The following is a 21,459-nucleotide window of genomic DNA, read 5'->3' as shown; positions in this document are numbered from 1 at the left end:
ATCGCCACCACTATAATAAACATATTAACCCCTAAACTGCCACACTCCCACATCGCAAACACTAGTTAAATATTATTAACCCCTAATCTGCCTGCCACTATACTAAAGTTATTAACCCCTAACCCTAACGCCCCCTAACTTAAATATAATTTAATTAAATCTAAATAAAACCTACTATTAATAACTAAATAATTCCTATTTGAAACTAAATGCTTACCTGTAAAATTAAACCCTAAGATAGCTACAATATAACTAATCTAGCTTAGGGTTTATTTTTATTTTACAGGCAAGTTTGTATTTATTTTACCTAGGTGACTAAATAGTTATTAACTATTTAATAACTACCTAGCTAAAATAAATACAAATGTACCTGTAAAATAAAACCTAACCTGCCTTACACTAACACCTAACCTTACCCTACAATTAAATAAATTACCAAAATTAAATAAAATTAACTAAATTCAATACAATTAGCTAAATTACAGAATATAAAAAAACAAATTACAAGATCTTTAAACTAATTACACCTAATCTAATAGCCGTATCAAAATAAAAAAGCCCACCCAAAATAAAAAAAACCCTAGCCTAAACTAAACTACCAATAGCCATTAAAAGGGCCTTTTGAGGGGCATTGCCCCAAAGAAATCAGCTCTTTTACCTGTAAAAAAAAAAAAATACAAACAACCCCCCAACAGTAAAACCCACCACCCACACAACCAACCCCCCAAATGAAATCCTAACTAAAAAAACCTAAGCTCCCCATTGCCCTGAAAGGGCATTTGGATGGGCATTGCCCTTAAAAGGGCATTTAGCTCTTTTGCATCCCAAACCCTAATCTAAAAATAAAACCCACCCAATACACCCTTAAAAAATCCTAACACTAACCCCTGAAGATCCACTTACAGTTTTGAAGAGCCCACATCCATCGTCAACGAAGCCGAGAGAAGTCTTCATCCAAGCGGCAAGATGTCCTCAACAAAACCGGCAAAAGTGGTCCTCCAGATGGGCAGAAGTCTTCATCCAGACGGCATCTTCTATCTTCATCCATCCGGCGCGGAGCGGGTCCATCTTCAAGACATCCGACGCGGAGCATCCTTTTTAATCCATGGCTTCTTCTACAATGAAAGTTCTTTTAAATGACGTCATCCAAGATGGCGTCTCTTAGATTCGATTGGCTGATAGAATTCTATCAGCCAATCGGAATTAAGGTTGAATAAATCATATTGGCTGATCTATTCAGCCAATAGGATTGAGCTTGCATTCTATTGGCTGATTGGAACAGCCAATAGAATTCAAGCTCAATCCTATTGGCTGATTGGATCAGCTAATAGGATTGAAGTTCAATCCTATTGGCTGATTGCATCAGCCAATAGGATTTTTTCAACCTTTATTCCGATTGGCTGATAGAATTCTATCAGCCAATCGTAATCTAAGGGACACCATCTTGGATGACGTCATTTAAAGGAACCTTCATTGTAGAAGAAGCCGTCGATTGAAGAGGATGCTCCGTGTCGGATGTCTTGAAGATGGACCTGCTCCGCGCCAGATGGATGAAGATAGAAGATGCCGTCTAGCTAAAATAAATACAAATGTACCTGTAAAATAAAACCTAACCTGCCTTACACTAACACCTAACCTTACCCTACAATTAAATAAATTACCAAAATTAAATAAAATTAACTAAATTCAATACAATTAGCTAAATTACAGAAAATAAAAAAACAAATTACAAGATCTTTAAACTAATTACACCTAATCTAATAGCCGTATCAAAATAAAAAAGCCCACCCAAAATAAAAAAAAACCTAGCCTAAACTAAACTACCAATAGCCATTAAAAGGGCCTTTTGAGGGGCATTGCCCCAAAGAAATCAGCTCTTTTACCTGTAAAAAAAAAATACAAACAACCCCCCAACAGTAAAACCCACCACCCACACAACCAACCCCCCAAATAAAATCCTAACTAAAAAAACCTAAGCTCCCCATTGCCCTGAAAGGGCATTTGGATGGGCATTGCCCTTAAAAGGGCATTTAGCTCTTTTGCAGCCCAAACCCTAATCTAAAAATAAAACCCACCCAATACACCCTTAAAAAATCCTAACACTAACCCCTGAAGATCCACTTACAGTTTTGAAGAGCCCACATCCATCGTCAACGAAGCCGGGAGAAGTCTTCATCCAAGCGGCAAGATGTCCTCAACAAAACCGGCAAAAGTGGTCCTCCAGATGGGCAGAAGTCTTCATCCAGACGGCATCTTCTATCTTCATCCATCCGGCGCGGAGCGGGTCCATCTTCAAGACATCCGACGCGGAGCATCCTTTTTAATCCATGGCTTCTTCTACAATGAAAGTTCTTTTAAATGACGTCATCCAAGATGGCGTCTCTTAGATTCGATTGGCTGATAGAATTCTATCAGCCAATCGGAATTAAGGTTGAATAAATCATATTGGCTGATCTATTCAGCCAATAGGATTGAGCTTGCATTCTATTGGCTGATTGGAACAGCCAATAGAATTCAAGCTCAATCCTATTGGCTGATTGGATCAGCTAATAGGATTGAAGTTCAATCCTATTGGCTGATTGCATCAGCCAATAGGATTTTTTCAACCTTTATTCCGATTGGCTGATAGAATTCTATCAGCCAATCGTAATCTAAGGGACACCATCTTGGATGACGTCATTTAAAGGAACCTTCATTGTAGAAGAAGCCGTCGATTGAAGAGGATGCTCCGTGTCGGATGTCTTGAAGATGGACCTGCTCCGCGCCGGATGGATGAAGATAGAAGATGCCGTCTGGATGAAGACTTCTGCCCGTCAGGAGAACCACTTCTGCCAGCTTCGTTGAGGACATCTTGCCGCTTTGATGAAGACTTCTCCCGGCTTCGTTGACGGTGGATGTCGGCTCTTCAAAACTGTAAGTGGATCTTCGGGGGTTAGTGTTAAGATTTTTTAAGGGTGTATTGTGTGTGTTTTATTTTTAGATTAGGGCTTGGGCTGCAAAAGAGCTAAATGCCCTTTTAAGGGCAATGCCCATCCAAATGCCCTTTTCGGGGCAATGGGGAGCTTAGTTTTTTTTTAGTTACGGTTTTATTTGGGGGGTTGGTTGTGTGGGTGGTGGGTTTTACTGTTGGGGGGTTGTTTGTATTTTTTTTTACAGGTAAAAGAGCTGATTTCTTGGGGGCTTTATTTATTTTGATAGGGCTATTAGATTAGGTGTAATTAGTTTAAAGGTCTTGTAATTTTTTTTATTTTCTGTAAGTTAGTGTTTGTTTTTTTGTAATTTAGCTAATTGTATTGAATTTAGTTAATTGTATTTAATTTTGGTAATTTATTTAATTGTAGGGTAAGGTTAGGTGTTAGTGTAAGGCAGGTTAGGTTTTATTTTACAGGTACATTTGTATTTATTTTAGCTAGGTAGTTATTAAATAGTTAATAACTATTTAGTAACTATTCTACCTAGTTAAAATAATTACAAACTTGCCTGTAAAATAAAAATAAACCATAAGCTAGATACAATGTAACTATTAGTTATATTGTAGCTAGCTTAGGGTTTATTTTACAGGTAAGTATTTAGTTTTAAATAGGAATTATTTAGTTATTAATAGTAGGTTTTATTTAGATTTCATTTAATTATATTTAAGTTAGGGGGGGTTAGGGGTTAATAACTTTAGTATAGTGGCGGCAATGTTAGGGGTGGCAGATTAGGGGTTAATAAATGTATGTAGGTGGCAGCGATGTTAGGGGTTTATAAATGTAGGTAGGTGTTGGCAATGTCGGGGCAGCAGATTAGGGGTTAATACTATTTAACTAGTGTTTGCGAGGCGGGAGTATGGCGGTTTAGGGGTTAATATATTTAGTATAGTTGCTGCGATGTCCGGAGCGACAGATTAGGGGTTAATAATTTTATTTCAGTGTTTGAAATGTGGGAGGGCCTCAGTTTAGGGGCTAATAGGTAGTTTATGGGTGTTAGTGTACTTTTTAGCACTTTTGTTATGAGTTTTATGCTACAGCTTTGTAGTGTAAAACTCATAACTACTGACTTTAGAATGCGTTACAAATCTTGACTGGATAGGGTGTACCACTCACTTTTTGGCCTCCAAGGACAAGCTTGTAATACCGGCGCTATGGAAGTCCCATTGAAAAAAGACTTTATGCAATTTGCGTAAGTTGATTTGCGTTAAGGCCAAAAAAGTGTGCGGTGCCCCTAAACCTGCAAGTCTCGTAATACCAGCGGTAGTGAAAAAAGCTGCGTTATAATCTGATAACGCTGCTTTTTCACCTTAACGCAAAACTCATAATCTAGCCGTTAGTGTTTACTGCCCCTTTAACTGAATTGGAATGCTAAGCTAAACTAACTCTATTTTTTGTGTAGTTGTGACTTTAATAATCAGATCTTTAAGAAGTTCATAGTAGCTTAGAAATATTAAAACAAAGGAGGTCAATATTTTATAAAGCCATCATGACTTTGTCACCCTAAATTATGGTTTGTATTAAAACAAATATCAAATAAATATTACTCAAGTTTCCGAAAATTTCCTTTAGGATTATTTTAAAGGCTCAAATTAAAAAGTTACTCATAATACGTTTTTTTTTAATTGTTCCATCTGTCTCTGTGTTTTGTGCAAAAAAAATAATCAAGTTTATGTTTCATGAAAAAAATCAATGGTATCATATTTAGAAATGAACAGGCTGTTTTTGGTCATGATTCTATGACATAGTTATTTAGTGATAAAGCTGCATTGTTTATTAATTGAAGCTATTCTCTGTTGCAGGATCTCTTTTCAATCAATGCTTATGTTTATGCTCAAAAGCCACAACTGGATATTCACAGTTTTGAAGGTAACTTTACACGGGTAAGTAAATGCTTTCTCTAATTTTTCATATCACACAATATGCCCTTGAGACATTATTACATTTACTGTTGTTCATGAGGTTTGAGCATATTATTTAAATATTGCATCTAACATGTGACATTGGTATGTATGTTAATTTGTTCTCAAGTCCTATACACCTTTTTCTAAAATTATCTTTTGCTGGTTTAAAAAAAAATGTATATAAAAAAAAAAGAATTGTTGTTTTAAAAGATAGATAATCCCTTAATGACCAATTTCCCAGTTTTGCATAACCAACACAGTTATAATTATACATGTTTTACCTCTGTAATTACCTTGTATCTAAGCCTCAGTAGACTGCCCCCTTATTTCAGTTCTTTTGACAGACTTGCAGTTTAGCCAATCAGAGCTGTCTCCATGGTAAATTCACGTGCATGAGCTCAATGTTATCTATATGAAACACGTGAACTAATGCCCTCTAGTGGTGAAAAACTATCAAAATGCATTTAGATTAGAGGCAGCCTTCAAGGTCTAAGAACTTAGAATATGAACCTCCTAGGTTTAGCTTTCAACTAAGAATACCAAGAGAACAAAGCAAAATTGGTGATAAAAGTAAATTGGAAAGTTGTTTAAAATTACTGCCCTATTTAAATCATGAAAGTTTTTTTTTTGGACTTGACTGTCCCTTTAAGCATTTTACAAATATGTGAGTATGCACTCTTTTAAAATCATGAGTGAAGTACAGGAACTGGTCATTCAAAACAAGGGGCGTTGTGTTGCTGAAGTCAATTAAAACAATCTAAAATGAGAATAAGTATTAAAATAGTGACCTATGGATGAAAGTACCTATTTGTCAGATACAAGCTATGATGTTTATATAATTAGGACTTTCAAAATGTATCTGCAAAATTGTATCTGTGACATGTTTTGGTCTTAAAAGGCCATATAGAGGAAATAAGCTTACGTTAATTCTCAATAAAGTGGCAGTAAACTTTAAATAATCAAATGCTATAAATATAATCTTTGCCATTAAAAAAAAAGTATGTGTACCTTTTTTTTTAAAATCCATCTGTGAAAGGGTTAAATTAGTTCATATAGTAATGCTTCTATTGCAATGTTATGCCGGCCCACATGGAGGAACGCTTTTTTTTTTTATGACAATTCCAGTGAACATCCAATCAACATGTGTGTCAGTTGACAATCTTGAAGTCCAGCCCCTTTAAAGCCTATAGAAAGCCTATATAGAGAGTGGATGTGACTGCTCTATTTATCACAGCCCAGCCAAAAGAGGAAATTAAGGGGATGGAGGAACAGACAATACCAATTAGGATTATAAACCTTTTATTATAAAATATATATAGACTTTAAAAAAAAAAAAAAAGTGGTTTTACTTGCAAACAAATATGTTTTATTGCAACATTCTTATAGTCTGAAATTTACCATCACTTTAACAGATACCAAGAGAATGAAGAAACATTGATAATAGGAGTAAATTAGAAAGATGCTTAAAATTGCATGCTCTGTCTGAATCATGAAAGAAACAATTTGGGTTTACTATCCCTTTAACATCTTGAATAAGCCCAGCCAAAAGCTGTCAGAGATTGCAAATTTTCAACATCAGTTTTTAAAGTACATTGTGTGAAACTGGTACAACAATAATTTTTTACTGGGCTAAAGAACACAGAAAAATTATATTTGAAATGGCAAATATTGGTTCTAAGTTTTTAAGTACTGTTAAGATGAATAGAGAGTGAACACCTATTTTGCATGCTTGATTTCTTCCTTGCTATTGGTCAAGACATTGTTATAGTCTGCCATTGCTTTGCTATTGATACAGTTTTTGATTTCTGCCACGTTAAAGGGACATGAAACCCAAAAAATGTTCTTTCATTATTCCGATAGAACATGCAATTTTAAACAACTTTCTGATTTACTTCTTTTAAATAATTTGCTTTATTTTCTTGATATCTTTTGTTGAAAAGCATACATAGGAAGACTCAGAAGCAGTAATATACTACTGGGGAGTTTGCTGTTGATTGGTGGTTGCACATATATAACTCTTGTCATTGGTTCACCAGAAGTGTTCAGCTAGTTCTCAGTTGTACATTGCTCCTCCTTCAACAAAATATACCAAGAGAATGAAGCAAATTTGATAACAGATGTAAATTGTTAAGTTGTTTAAAATTATATGTTCTGTCTGAATTGTAAAATAAATATTTTGGGTTTCATATCCCTTTAAGGAAAAACTCATCATGAATACCATAGCATACATCGCGTATGCCTTAATCTGACGAGTTTAGCATTCCTTCATACAATCGCACAAAAATGACACAAACTGTCTGGTTAAGTAATAAAGTGGAAAGTCCAGTCTAACGTCTTGTCCTACCTAAACTCTATAGAAATCTTATCAGTTAGAATGACATGCCAGATAGTATTTTACCAATACTTGCTAACTACATTACTACTTTGTAAGACTGTTATTAAGGAAAAGGTTGTCTATCTTGGTGAATGCAAGCTTTAGACACAATTTTAAATATTTTTTTTAACATAACTACAATGCTCCTATAGCTTTAGACTTTGTGCCATTTTTTGATTGTTTTAATGTTCACATATAATAAACTTATGATATGAACATTTAAGATGCTATTGGTCTAATGAATCCCATAAATAATTGTGTTTCCTGGTAAATACATAGATAGTAGAAGTAAATTTGAAAATTGTATAATGATTGCTTTATCTAAATCACAAAAGAAAAAAAATGGGTGTCATGTCCCTTTAAGGAAAAAAAAGCACCTCTTGTCCTTTTTTAAAAAAACTTTAATTTTGAAATATTACAATACAAAGCATAATTATAATTTAACACCTCATACTTTAGGTATCTGACAATTTGGAAAATGCTAATGTTTTAGGAAAATATATGGTTTTGCTCAAATTAAAACTTAATAGTAATGCTTTGGCTTGTAAATCATTTGACGCTTCTTATTTGTATAGTGCCTGCTTTTGCAAGTTAAGTTGTTGAAAATATAAGGTGCAGCACATTAAATAAGAGTATATTGTGGCCATGATAGAGTTAAACATCCATGGCTAAATCTTAAAGATGAAACCAAGAAAATTAAATTGATTTGTGGTCAAATGGGATTTGACACAACTAAAATGGTATCATATATTGATGTTAGGCCAATCCACTTATCTCTGAAAGATAATCTTAGAATTTGCTAAATGAGCACTCTTTCGTCTTCCTCATGTTACTGGATATTTCAGCAATTTGCACAGAAAGATGGGATTTGGACTTTTACTATCTCACAGCAGAAATGTTTTACACAAATTAAAAGTTAAATTTAAATGTTTGTACTTAAATGTGTTTAGATATTACAGTAGAATTTTGTAACTACGGTCTTATTTTTAAAATGTCTAAATGATAATAATCTATTAGATAACCAATTATTTAAAAATATCATCAGATATAACATCAATAGTAAAGGCATCTAGTATAATAAATAAACAATAAAACCTTGGTGTTCAACATGAATGGTTTAAGGTCATTCCTGTCAAGACAGTGTACAATCTACTTATTTAAGGTTTCTTTGTGTGTGTTAATTTAAATGGAATTATAGGATGCAAGAAATGGAGTTGGGGTTATAATTTCCCCTTTCTTTCTATGGTGAGTGAGAGTCCACGACTCCTTTCATTACTGTTGGGAATTAATCTCCTGGCCACCTGGAAGAGGCAGGCACCCTGCACCAGAGACTTAATTATCCCTCCTACTTCCCTTTCTTTCTCAGTAGTTTTTTACCTCTTCAAGGATTAGACAAGACTAGAGGTGTTCAGGATTTTTTTTGAAGAATTACATAGATATTAATCACAGATTTTCCCTCGTAGGTTAGTTCCTGGAAGAGAGGGACATAGGAGAGTACCAACTGTGTAATGTAAATATAGAGTTGTGGTCACAAGTCTGCCATGGGTGTCGCTGGGAAGTTCCTTTAGCCTCCTCTTGCATGACCATGTAGATTTACTCCCTCAGTATATCCTCTACTGTTATGGTACGGGATGGGCTCTCTACTGTCTCCTGAGGATTACATTGGAGTAAGATCATTGGCGGAGACTGTCGCTGGGTAAGTACCCATATATCTCACACAGCTCACATGCTATTAGTAATTACATTGTCTAAGTATTTAATAGCCAGTCATAGCAGTATATCACTTAGTACAGCCTTATCACATACTTTAGGCTGGATATCATGCAGTGCAGAGGTTTGTGCACAGTATAGATTACTTATGCACTTAAGGGGTAATTTTGTAAATTCCTATTATATCTTACATTGCTATTGGTACTATATATACTGGTTTTATATGTGATTTCTGGGGGTCACAATTGTGATGTAAAGGCTCCTTTAAATGGATACGCCCTTCAGCTCTGTAATACTCTATTCATGCTGCCCGTCTCCTTAGCACTCAATCCCTATTCGGTTAGGAGGGTTAAGAGGTCTCCCGAGACATTTTCAGAGCAGTGTGTAGGGTAGTCAGTGCACTATGCCGGTCAAAAATCTTTCTCGACAAAACTGTGATAAAATATTTTATAGCGGTTCCTAGTGGGTCACATTTATTCCAATCATACTTATATAGGTTATCCAATGTTTACATCCAGTGTTTTTTTGTAACAGCCTTGTAGTAAGTCTGTATTGCTACTGTTTCTAAAGGGTATAACTTGTGTAAATATATGTTTATTTATATTATCTCTCTAATGCTAATGCACTGGTATTGCTTTTCTATCTCCTTAATTAAGGGTCACTGTAAACCCTTTCTTACTATGACACTTTAATCGTGTTACTTTGCTAGCGTAGTCCCATTAGAAGGTAGATCCTGTCCTTTTTTTCCTATTTATAAATGTATGCTTTGCAACATATGCATTGTTTACCCTCCTGCACAGTTTTGTAGTACCTGGCTAAGTTCTGTTTTTACAGTCTCATTTAGCTTTGTCTCCTCCTATTTCCCCCCAGGGCATATCCCTCAGGGTGGCATTACTGATTTTTATCTTGATTTTATCAATCTCTTGAGTCTGCTATTTCTGACTATGCTGCCTCTAGTAGGTGTACATGTTATCAGGTTTTAAGTTCCTCTAATAGACGTGATATGCCTTTTGTTTAGGCTGTTATTGAGCCAGTTCAACTATCTGACTCTGAAGATTCTTCTTCTTGTTCTTAAAAAGAAATGTCTTTGGACAAATTGTCCTCAAACTCAGATTAGCAATCTACTATTTTATTATTGAGCATTTTGCTAAGCATAAGTCTTATCAATTGGATAAATTGTTTTTTATTTTTTTCCATTTTCTGTTCTCGGAAATTATTTCTATAGAATGGGACAAACTTGGGATCCCATGTATTCCATTTCCGTAACCTTAAAGTACTGTTTCCTAATACAGATTTTGGAATTTTCCTAAGGAAGACAGAGCCATCTTCACTTTAGCTAGTCTAACAACAATTTATTTAGAGGATAGAACCTCCTTCAGAGATTTTATGGATAGGCAGCTGGAGGCTTCTACAGGGGTGTCTATTATTCCAACCAGCTATGTATATAGTCTCTGTTGCACGCACAACATCTCCTTGGTTTTATACCTTATTGGACTGAGTTTCAGTCTAATCTTATTTAGAGGAGATTCAGGAATCCATTCACTGTTTGTGGTAGGCGCACTCATTTAGTTGATCTGTATTTATGCAGAAGATACCGCCTTAGCCATCCTTGCTAAAAGTTCTCTTTGGTTAAGGTCGTGGTCGTCTAACATGTAATTAGAGTTCAGACTTTCAACATTAGCTTTCTAGGGGAAGTTTCTGTTTGGTCCTGGCCTTGATCTATTATCTATACAAGATCCACCAGAAAACCTTATCCAGAGGGTACTGGCCCAATCCAGGTTCTGTATTGGTAGGGGAGCAGGTAAAGCCTTTTTTTAGAGGGTCTGGGCTTGGTTCATCCGGGAACTCTGGGTTATGCAAATCATTTCTCAAGGGTACCGGACAGGTTTTTGCTTAAAGTCTTCTCAATTGAGATTTATTACAATCTTTTATTTGTACCAAAGAAGGAGGGAACTTTCAGACCAATTCAGGAGCTGTATACCCTAATCAGGTTCCAGAGGGTTACTTATTCAAAATAGAAACTACCAGAACCTGGTGCTCAAGGGACAGTTTATGAAGGATGCCTACGTGTGCATTTCTATTCACAAGGGTCTCCATCATTTCCTTTTTTTTTTTTTTTTTCTGAACTGACGTTATCAGCTTGTAGCTTTTCCTTTTAGCCTGGCTACAACTCTAACAGTTTTACAAAGGTTTTTGGCGCTCTTGTTACAGTTGTCAGAGAGCAGAATTAGAGTAGTGGTACCATTCTTGGCTGAATATTTTGGTGCACGCTCCATCATTTTGTCAGTGCACTCAGAGAATCTTCTTTGGTTTCTCGACACTTATGGCTGATAGGTAAATGTGAATAAGAGTCCCCTATCACCTTGCACATGTATACAAATTCCTCAGCACCAGTTCATGAAGTAAAATCAAATTTTCGTTATTTCAAAGTACAGATATAAACAGCAAGGATTCAGCCATTTTGGCCGTAATCATGCATAGTATACACCACTCCACTTCCCCCTTTTATAGGTACAAACATTATTAAAACAATGCACAGGCGAGCTTCAGGTATCCATGCAACTGCTAATTGTTTTCTGCTGCCACCTATTAGTCCATTCTTAGCCTCCTTTTAATTTAATCTAAAAGCAGAAGTAACCTCTGCTTCAGTGATAAACATCTCTGGATTACAATTGAGGGACAGTGATTATAAACTATTGGGTATAAACTACTCGAAAAGGGGTTGACATTTTGCCCTTATAAAGATATTAATATATTTGAACTTGAGAAAGATCTATAAACATTTTTTTCGGTTATTAAGGTTAAAGTCTGTATTTGCAAAAGATGATACAGAAGTTAAAAAAGATATATGTAAAGGATAAATGTTTACTGCTAAACAGATGGGTTTGAGAAAAAAATATATATAGTTTTAATCCCACAAGTAGCAATGCTAGCATGGCAACATATGTTAAACTGGTTATCAATGATATAGCTGATTTAAAAGAAAAGATCAAAAACAATAAAATTAGTATGAATAATCTCTCTAGAGAGCAAAGGGAAGCTAAAGATTCATTAAAGGATAAAAACATCAATGTTAAAAGGGCTGATAAGGGTGGAGCATCCGTGATTTTTAATAGGGATTACTTAATTGAGGAAATTAAAGATCAATTGGCAGATAAGCTTTTGTATGGTTATTACAAATATTCTGTATAAAGTAGAAACTAAGGGAATAAATGACAAGAAACTAGCTGATTATTTGACCAATGAGCATCCCAAAATACCTATTTTTTACACCGTGCCGAGAGTGCACAAAATAAGAAAAGGTTGCCTCATAATGTCTGGGGTGAACTAATTTTTTTTTTACAAATATAGCAATCTTTATTGATAAGTTGTTACCGCCAGAGGTTGGTAAAATGTCATCTTTTATATAAGATACTGGGCATTTTATACAAAAGCTTAAATATTTATATTTGCCCAGCTCTTAATATATTCTATTCTCACTAGGAGGCCTATCTATCAAGCTCTGTACGCTGCTCCATAAAACCTGTCTGCCTGCTCTGAGCAGGCGGACAGACATCGCTGCAATTCAACCCGATTGAGTATGATCGGGTTGATTGACACCCCCCTGCTGGCGGCCTGCTAGTGCAATGTTGAATACGGAGAGCGTATTGCTCTCCACATTCAGCAAGGTCTTTCGGATCTGATCCACACTGTTGGATCAGGTCCAGCAGACCTTTGTTAAATAGGCCCCTAGATGTAAAACATATACACCTTGATCAAACATGAGTCTGGCATAAGCATTATTAAGAAAACTCTCCTATATAGTGGTATGTATACTATGGAACAAAGTGAATTTATTGAGGCGTTATTGAGGCTAGTTCTCTATTAGAATTATTTTTTATTCCAAGATTCCTGGTATGGCCAGACTAATAGAACTGTTATGGGTCCAACGTTGCCCCATCATATGTCAATCTTTTGTGGCATATACTATGCATGATTAAGGCCAAGGTTACCAAAACGTTGCTTTAACCCTTACCTTGTGCATCAGCAAACCATAAAATAACAAGAAGAGATTATAAGCTATATTTCTGGGCCCATTTTGTATATTGGACTACCCACTTGTACAAGAGTTTCCTTTCTCGGGGTAACCATAGATTTGGTCTCCATGAGACGAACAAGAGTTAACGCTAAATTCGGCTTACCAATATATATATATATATATATATATATATATATATATATATATATATATATATATATATATATATATATATATATATATATATATACTGTGTATATGTGTGTGTGTGTATATATATATATATATATATATATATATATATATATATCTCAAAATAACAAGAGTATTGCATTGAGCAATGATACTTTTTTTATTGGACTAACTATACATTTATAAGTTGACAAGCTTTCGGAAGAGTTCCTTCCTTTATCAAGTCTGAAGCAAGACTTGATAAAGGAAGGAACTCTTCCGAAAGCTTGTCAACTTATAAATGTATAGTTAGTGCAATAAAAAAAGTATCATTGCTCAATGCAATACTCTTGCTATTTTGATATCTAAATCTCTGGACTAACACGGCTACTCCAGGATTTCTTGGCCATTTTTTTTTAGAGATTATGAATAATAACACAAACATTTTTCTTTCACTCATGGTTAGTGTTTGGCTGAAGCCATTTATTATCAATCAACTGTGTTTACTCTTTTTAAATCATAATGACAACAGAAACTATCCAAATGACCCTGATCAAAAGTTTACATACCCTGGTGATTTTGGCCTGATAACATGCACACAAGTTGACACAAAGGGGTTTGAATGGCTATTAAAGGTAACCATCCTCATCTGTGATCTGTTTGCTTGTAATTAGTGTATGTGTATAAAAGGTCAATGAGTTTCTGGACTCCTGACAGACCCTTGCATCTTTAATCCAGTGCTGCACTGACGTTTCTGGATTCTGAGTCAAGGGGAAAGCAAAATAATTGTCAAAGCATCTGCGGGAAAAGGTAGTTGAACTGTATAAAACAGGAAAGGGATATAAAAAGATATCCAAGGAATTGAGAATGCCAATCAGCAGTGTTCAAACTCTAATAAAGAAGTGGAAAATGAAGGGTTCTGTTGAAACCAAACCATGGTCACACAACTGCCAGGAAAATTGTTCGGGATGCAAAGAAAAGCCCACAAATACTTTCAGGTGAATTACAGGATTCTCTGAAAACATGTGGTGTGGCTGTTTCAAGATGCTCAATAAGGAGGCACTTGAAGAAAGATGGGCTGCATGGTTGAGTCGCCAGAAGAGCACAGAGACAAGCCTCAAACCTCCTGGCACAATGTTATTTGAAGTGATACGACCAAAATTGAGCTTTTTGGCCACAACCATAAACCATAAAGTCAACAAGGCCTATGATGAAAGGTACACCATTCCTACTGTGAAACACGGAGGTGGATCGCTGATGTTTTGGGGATGTGTGAGCTACAAAGGCACAGGAAATTTGGTCAGAATTGATGGCAAGATGAATACAGTATGTTATCAATAAATACTGGAGGAACATTTGCATTCATCAGCACGGAAGCTACGCATGGGAAGTACTTGGACATTCCAACATGACAATGATCCTAAAAACAAGGCCAAGTCAACCTGTCATTGGCTACAGCAGAATAAAGTGAAGGTTCTGGAGTAGCCATCTCAGTCTCCTGACCTCAATATCATCTCTGGGGAGATCTCAAATGTGCAGTTCATGCAAGACAGCCGAAGAATTTACAGGAACTGGAAGCTTTTTGCCAAGAAGAATGGGCAGCTTTACCATCTGAGAAGATAAAGAGCCTCATCCACAAATACCACAAAATACTTCAAGCTGTCATTGATGTTAAAGGGGGCAATACACAGTATTAAGAACTGGGGTATGTAAACTTTTGACCAGGGCCATTTGGGTAGTTTTTGTTGTCATTCTGATTTTAAAAAGAGTAAACACAGTTTATTGATAATAAATGGCTTCTGCCACACACTAACCATGAGTGAAAGAAAAGTTTTTGTGTTATCATTCATATTCTTTGAAAAATGGCCAAGAAAATAAATTCTGTCAGTGTATGTAAACTTATGAGCACAACTATAAATATATATATATATATAATATATATATATATATATATATATATATATATATATATATATATATATATATATATATATATATATATATATATATACATACATATACATCTTTAGACATGTATATATATATATGCATTTCTATGTTAAAGCCCTTTGCCTGCCTTTTTTTTTCTCTAACACCTGAGACTTCATATCCTTCTTAAAATGAGGAGAGCCCACAACTTCATTCATTACTTTTGGGAATATAGAACCTGGCCACCAGGAGGAGGCAAAGACACCCCAGCCAAAGGCTTAAATACCTCTCCCACTCCCCTCATCCCCCAGTAATTCTTTGCCTTTCGTCACAGGAGGATGACAGAGAATTGTCGGAAGATCCGGAGTAGTCTCTTATGGAGGGTAGTACTATTCGGCATGGGACTGGAGTTTTAAGTAGTCTTGTCAGCCTCTCAGTGAGAGCATTGATGAATGTTAGGGTCTGGAGATGCAGGGAGAGTCTTTCTGCGAAACCATCCAGACTCATATTAACAGCTCCTAAGCAATCAGTGTTGACGAGTTTTACTGCCTGCTTCTATCACTCAAGTCCATGTCAGGTGCGATGCTACAAGACTATCAAACTTGAGAGGCTGTGTGTCCCACTGTGGTGATTCCGGTAAGATTGTTTAATTTTTTACTCATATGATAACGCAAGAAGACAGGGTTGCAATGTGACTCCTTTTATCTGTATGGAATCAAAGGTTAATATCTCCGGAAGGGGATTATTGAACAGGGGGGATTGACACATAATTTGCTTATTATGTTTTATGCTGCGACATGTGTGAGATGAGGCTCAGGCAGTTGTTGGAACATTCAGGTTTTACTTTCATTTTTGGATAACTGCGCAGCCTGTTAGTTTTGGCGCGGTTATTCCAGGAGCAGGGTTGGTCCTGCATGGCACACCACGTGACCTGGTGTGGTCTCATTGATTTCTATTTCCTGACCGTGCAGTTTACAGGAGACAAAGCAGTTTCTCTTTGGAGCCTGGGTCGTAGGAGGTGGTGAGTGCCCCAGCCATTGGGGGGTATGAAGGTGCATTTATCTTTTTCTATAGTCCATCTGAAAAGCGCAAGCTATGGAAGACTCTGATACTTTAGAAGGTACTCCCTCTTTACCAAAATCTAATACCTTTTTTTATTGTGAGGAGGCTACGGTATACCCGCCTGCTCAGTTATGTTCCACATGCCTTGATAAAGTACTTATATCTAAGAAAACCAAGATGTTTAGTACCACTGAGCCGTCCACCTCTTAGGGGTCTCCGTCCCGTGAGGGGCGTCCCTGCTGTCATCTCCTATTACACATGCAGCTTCCTATTGCACTGCTAATAGTTCTTCAGGAGGGACCCTCTTACCGCCAGACTTTACTGATAAGCTACAAACAACAGTGTCTGCAGCCTTCAGTGCTTTACCTCGTCCTGCTAAGCGCAAGCAAAAGGTCAAATATTGCTATCCTTCCAAGGGGTCATCTACCAACTTGTTAGATTTATCTGATACAAGATTTTCCGCTGATGAGTACACCTCTGATACTTCAGAGGAGGCTCTTTCTGGGTAGAAATCTACAGCCTCTAAACCTCCCGCTGTGGAGGAACCAGACTTTAGATTTAGTATCAAGCATTTATGCTTTCTGTTAAAAGAAGTGTTGGCTACTTAAGAGGTTCCAGAAATTAAATTACCCGTGGAACCTCCTATTCCTAAGCTTGATGTGGTTTATGAGGACAGGGTGGTGCCATAAAGATGGCAACTATTATTAAAAATGAATGGGAGAGACTTGGATCTTCTTTCTCCCCTTCTTCTCCCTTTAAGAAATTGTTCCCGGTTCAATTGGAACTGTAGGGTTCCGTCCCTAAGGTGGATAGAGCTATCTCCATGCTTGCTAAGCGCACTACTATCCCGCTTGAGGATAGTTAGTCGTTTAAGGAGCCCATGGATAAGAAGCTAGAAACTCTGTTAAGAAAGATGTTTCAGCACACAGGGTATTTGTTTCAACCTGCAACAGCGGTTGCTGCGGTGGCTGGAGCCGCTACCTATTGGTGCGACTCTGTCGGAAATGATGAAGGTGGAAACTCCCCTTGACGAGATCCAGGAAAGAATTAAGACCTTGAGGGTAGCTAATTCTTTTATCTGCGATGCCAATATGCTGATCATTCGCCTAAATGCCAAGACATCAGGTTTTTCTGTCCCAGCCCGTAGGGCACTCTGGCTGAAGTCTTGGTCTGCAGACATGACTTCAAAATCTAGATTGCTTTCCCTTCCATTTTAAGGGGAAGATTATTTTCGGTCCAGGCCAGGACTCAATCGTATCCAGGGTCACTGGAGGCAAAGGTGCCTTTCTAACGCAGGATAAGAAGAATAAACCTAAAGGACAGGGTCATAATTTTTGTCCCTTTCGTTCGGATAAGGTCCAACGCCAGCAGCCCTCCGCGAAGCCTGAGCAGTCCATGGGAACTTGGACACAGTCTCAATCTTGGAATAAATCCAAGCAGAACAAGAAGCCCACAGAAACAAAATCGGCATGAAGGGGCGGCCCTCGATCCGTTGCTGGATCGTGTTGGGGGCAGGCTATCTCTTTTTGTGGAGGCTTGGCTTGGGGACGTACAAGATCCTTGGCTTCTGGAGGTCATTGCACAAGGTTACAGGAAAGGTTTTAAATCTCATCCACCCAGGGGCAGATTCCTCTTATCAAACCTGTCTTCAAGACCAGAAAAACTAGAAGCTTTTCTAGGGTGCTTGAGGGATCTCTCCTCGCTGGGAGTAATTGTGCCGTTACCTCTAGCAGAGAGAGGTCTGTGGTACTACTCGCACCTTTTTGTGGTCCCAAAGAAGGAGGATACATTTTGCCCGATTATGGACCCAAAGTGCTTAAACAAGTTCCTGTCGGTCCCATCATTCAAGATGGAGATGATAAGGTCCATTCTGCCCTTAGTTCAAGAGGGACAGTTCATGACTACAATAGACTTGAAGGATGCTTACCTTCATGTGCCAATACACAAGGATCACTTCAAGTTCTTAAGATTCACATTTCTGGATCAGCACTTCCAGTTTGTTGCAATTCCATTTGGGCTAGCCACTGCCCCAAGAGTCTTTACGAAGGTTCTGGGGGCTCTGCTCACGGTAGCGAGATCCAGAGTTATTGCAGTAGCGCCATACTTGGATGACATTCTGGTTCAGGCTCCATCCTGACCATTCAAGAGCTCTTCTACTTCTTTGATCTCATGGATGGAAGATAAACTTAGAAAAGAGTTCTCTGGTTCCCAGTACCAGGGTGGAGCTCCAGGGTACGATAATAGATTCCATATTTATGAGGATATTTCTAGCAGACATTGCAAAATTACTACCAATTGTCTTGCCCTCCAGACCTCCTTAAGGCCCTCTGTGGCCCGATGTATGGAGGTAATTGGACTTATGGTGTCCAGCATAGATGTCATCCCATTCGCCAGATTCCATCTGAGACCTCTTCAGCTGTGCATGCTGAGGCAGTGGAATGGGACCACTCGGATCTGTCTCAACAGATTTATCTGGACAACCGGTCAAGAGAATCGCTCTCTTGGGGGCTTTGTCAAGATCACCTTTCCCAAGGGACATCCTTCTTGAGACCATCCTGGGATATTGTGACTACAGACGCAAGTCTATCAGGATGGGGAGCTGTTTGGGGTGCCAGGAAGGCACAGGGTCTGTGTACTCGAGAGGAATCTCTCCTCCCGATCAACATTTTGGGACTTTGAGCAATATTCAATGCTCTGAAGGCTTCTCCTCTTCTGGGTTCGTCCCAGTTTATTAGATTCCAATCAGACAACATAACCTCGGTGGCTTACATCAACCATCAGGGGGGAACAAGGAGCTCCCTAGCAATGAGGGAAGTATCTCGGATTCTGGAATGGGTGGAGGCTCACAACTGCTCACTGTCAGCAATAAACATTCCGGGTGTGGACAACTGGGAAGCAAATTTTCTCAGCAGACAATTTTTTAATCCGGGGGAATAGTCTCTCCATCCCGAGGTGTTTGTGGAGATTTGCAACAGATAGGGGACGCCAGAGATAGCTATCAGGGCGTCCTGACTCAATACTAAGCTACCCAGATACGGGTTGCGGTCCAAGGATACTCAGATAGAGCTGATAGATGCATTAGCAGTGCCTTGGAGGTTCAGCCTAGTTTACATTTTTCCACTGTTACCACTTCTCCCTCGTGTAGTGGCCCGCATCAAGCAGGAGCAAGCTTCGGCTAATCTAATTGCTCCATCGTGGCTGCAAAGGATGTGGTTCGCGGACCTGGTGGGGATGTCTTCATCTCCTCCGTGGAGGTTACCTTGTCACAGGGATCTGCTGCAACAGGGTCCCTTTGTTCATCAAAATCTAGATTCTCTGAGGCTGACTGCGTGGAGATTGAACGCTTAGTCCTAGCCAAGAGAGGTTTTTCTGAGAGAGTGATTGATACTCCTATTCTGTAATATTTTTTTGGGACTTTCCACTATCAGACCAAACTTGGCCAGTAGTCTTCTTATCCTGGCATCAAGTGGAATTATAGGAAATATCCCAGAGCAGAGAGAGAGTTTTTGAAATGAGGTAAGCAGTACTCACAGCAGTCAGGGCAGTACTCAGCAGCAACAGAAAGGTAATCCAGCATTATAGCAGTTCAGGGGTAAACCAATATAAGGACCGGGAACAGGCAGGAGTCAGCAACAAAAGGATATCCAGCAGTATAACAGTTCAGGAGTAAACCAATAGAATAGTCACTGTTGAGTTCATCAACTGTAAAACAATTCAGCAATTTGGGGGTTAAGGCAAGCAGCGTAGTCAAACAGGCAGAGTTCAGCAACAGTGAATCAATACAGCAATTCAGCATACAGATATACAGCACCCAGGAGCACAAGAAGTAGCACCTATATTTGGGCACATGTGAGAGAGACTGAGGCCTTTACATAGCATCACCATGATGCCTGTGTCCATGGCAACGGCCACAGCAGAGCAGAGGAGCAGCGTGACACATTCAAGCCAGAAAGCCGGTCACCTGTCGCATCTATCATAAGGTGTGAAGGACCTACTTATTCTGGTGGGAAGAGTGTGGATTCCCCTGGCATATAAGGTCAAGGGGTCCAGGATTCTTTCCTTTCTCTAAGATGGTTTGGAAAAGGGACTTAAAGGGACAGATTTCGGCTCAATCTGTGTTATTGCACAAGAGGCTCGCTGAGCTTCCTGATGTACAGTCTTTTGTTCAGGCTCGGTCTAGATTCAGGCCTGTGTTTAGACCTACCGCTCCTCGCTGGAGCTCAAATCTACTTCTTAATGTTTTGCAGCGGGCTCCGTTTGAGCCTATGCATTTGGTTGACATTAAATTACTGTTGTGAAAGTTCCTTTTTCAACTGGCTATTGCTTCGGCACGCAGAGTCTCTGAGATGGCGGCCTTGCAATGTGAGCCTCCTTACCTGGTGTTACATGCTGATAAGGCTGTTCTTTGTACTGGGTTTGGGTTTTTCCCTAAGGTTGTGTCTGATCGCAACATAAATCAGGAGATTGTGGTTCCTTCCTTGTGTCCCAATCCTTCTTCTTCAAAAGAACAATTACTTCATAATTTGGATGTGGTTCGGGCTTTGTTTGTTGTCTATTCTGGGAAGCGTAGAGGGCAGAAGGCTTCTTCCACTTCCTTATCCTTTTGTTTGAGGAGCATTATTCGCTTGGCATATGAATCAGCGGGACATAAGTCTCCTCAGAGGATTACAGCTCATTCAACTAGAGCTGTGGCTTGGTCTTGGGCCTTCAAGAATGAGGCCTCTATGGAGCAGATTTGTAGGGCGGCCACCACCTGGTCCTCCTTACATACCTTTTCATAATTTAACAAATTTGACATTTTTGCTTCGACTGAAGCAGCTTTTAACATAGTAACATAGTAACATAGTAGATAAGGTTGAAAAAAAGACTGAAGTCCATCAAGTTCAACCTATACAAATCTAAAATACTTACAAAAAGCTCCAGTTAAGCTTAAATAACCCCATTAAAATGTGACCCATTTAATACTAGCAATCATATCCATGAATTTTGTTTATATACAGAAATTTATCCAGACTATTTTTAAATGTATCTATGGTATTGGCATTCACTACCTCCTTTGGTAATGAGTTCCACAATTTTATTGCTCTTACAGTGAAAAAACGTTTCCGTTGCAGGAGATTAAATCTCCTTTCCTCCAACCTTAAATTATGACCTCTTGTCAGAACCAATTTTCTTGGAATAAAAAGAGCTTCTGCCATCTCTGTATATGGGCCTTGAATATATTTATATAAAGTAATCATGTCACCTCTCAAGCACCTTTTTTCTAAAGAGAACAGACCCAGTTTGGCTAGCCTCTCCTCATAGGTTAATTTCTCCAATCCC

At 38.2% G+C, this 21,459-nt stretch overlaps 1 protein-coding gene across 2 annotated transcripts in view; it reads left to right on the top strand.

The window, feature by feature from the left end:
• Positions 1 to 21,459, top strand: part of ATP9B (ATPase phospholipid transporting 9B (putative)) — a 1,400,042-nt gene that overhangs the window by 660,306 nt on the left and 718,277 nt on the right. For both annotated transcript variants that reach the window (XM_053714846.1, XM_053714845.1), the window contains exon 9: positions 4,772 to 4,852. In XM_053714846.1, coding sequence (XP_053570821.1) covers positions 4,772 to 4,852 — 81 coding nt within the window. The remainder of the gene's footprint in view (positions 1 to 4,771; positions 4,853 to 21,459) is intronic.

The sequence above is a fragment of the Bombina bombina genome, chromosome 5 (genome assembly GCF_027579735.1).
Source record: "Bombina bombina isolate aBomBom1 chromosome 5, aBomBom1.pri, whole genome shotgun sequence".
NCBI classification, from domain to species: domain Eukaryota; kingdom Metazoa; phylum Chordata; class Amphibia; order Anura; family Bombinatoridae; genus Bombina; species Bombina bombina.
The sequence above is the reverse complement of the archived record's forward strand: the minus strand, read 5'-3'. Positions and strand labels throughout refer to the sequence as shown.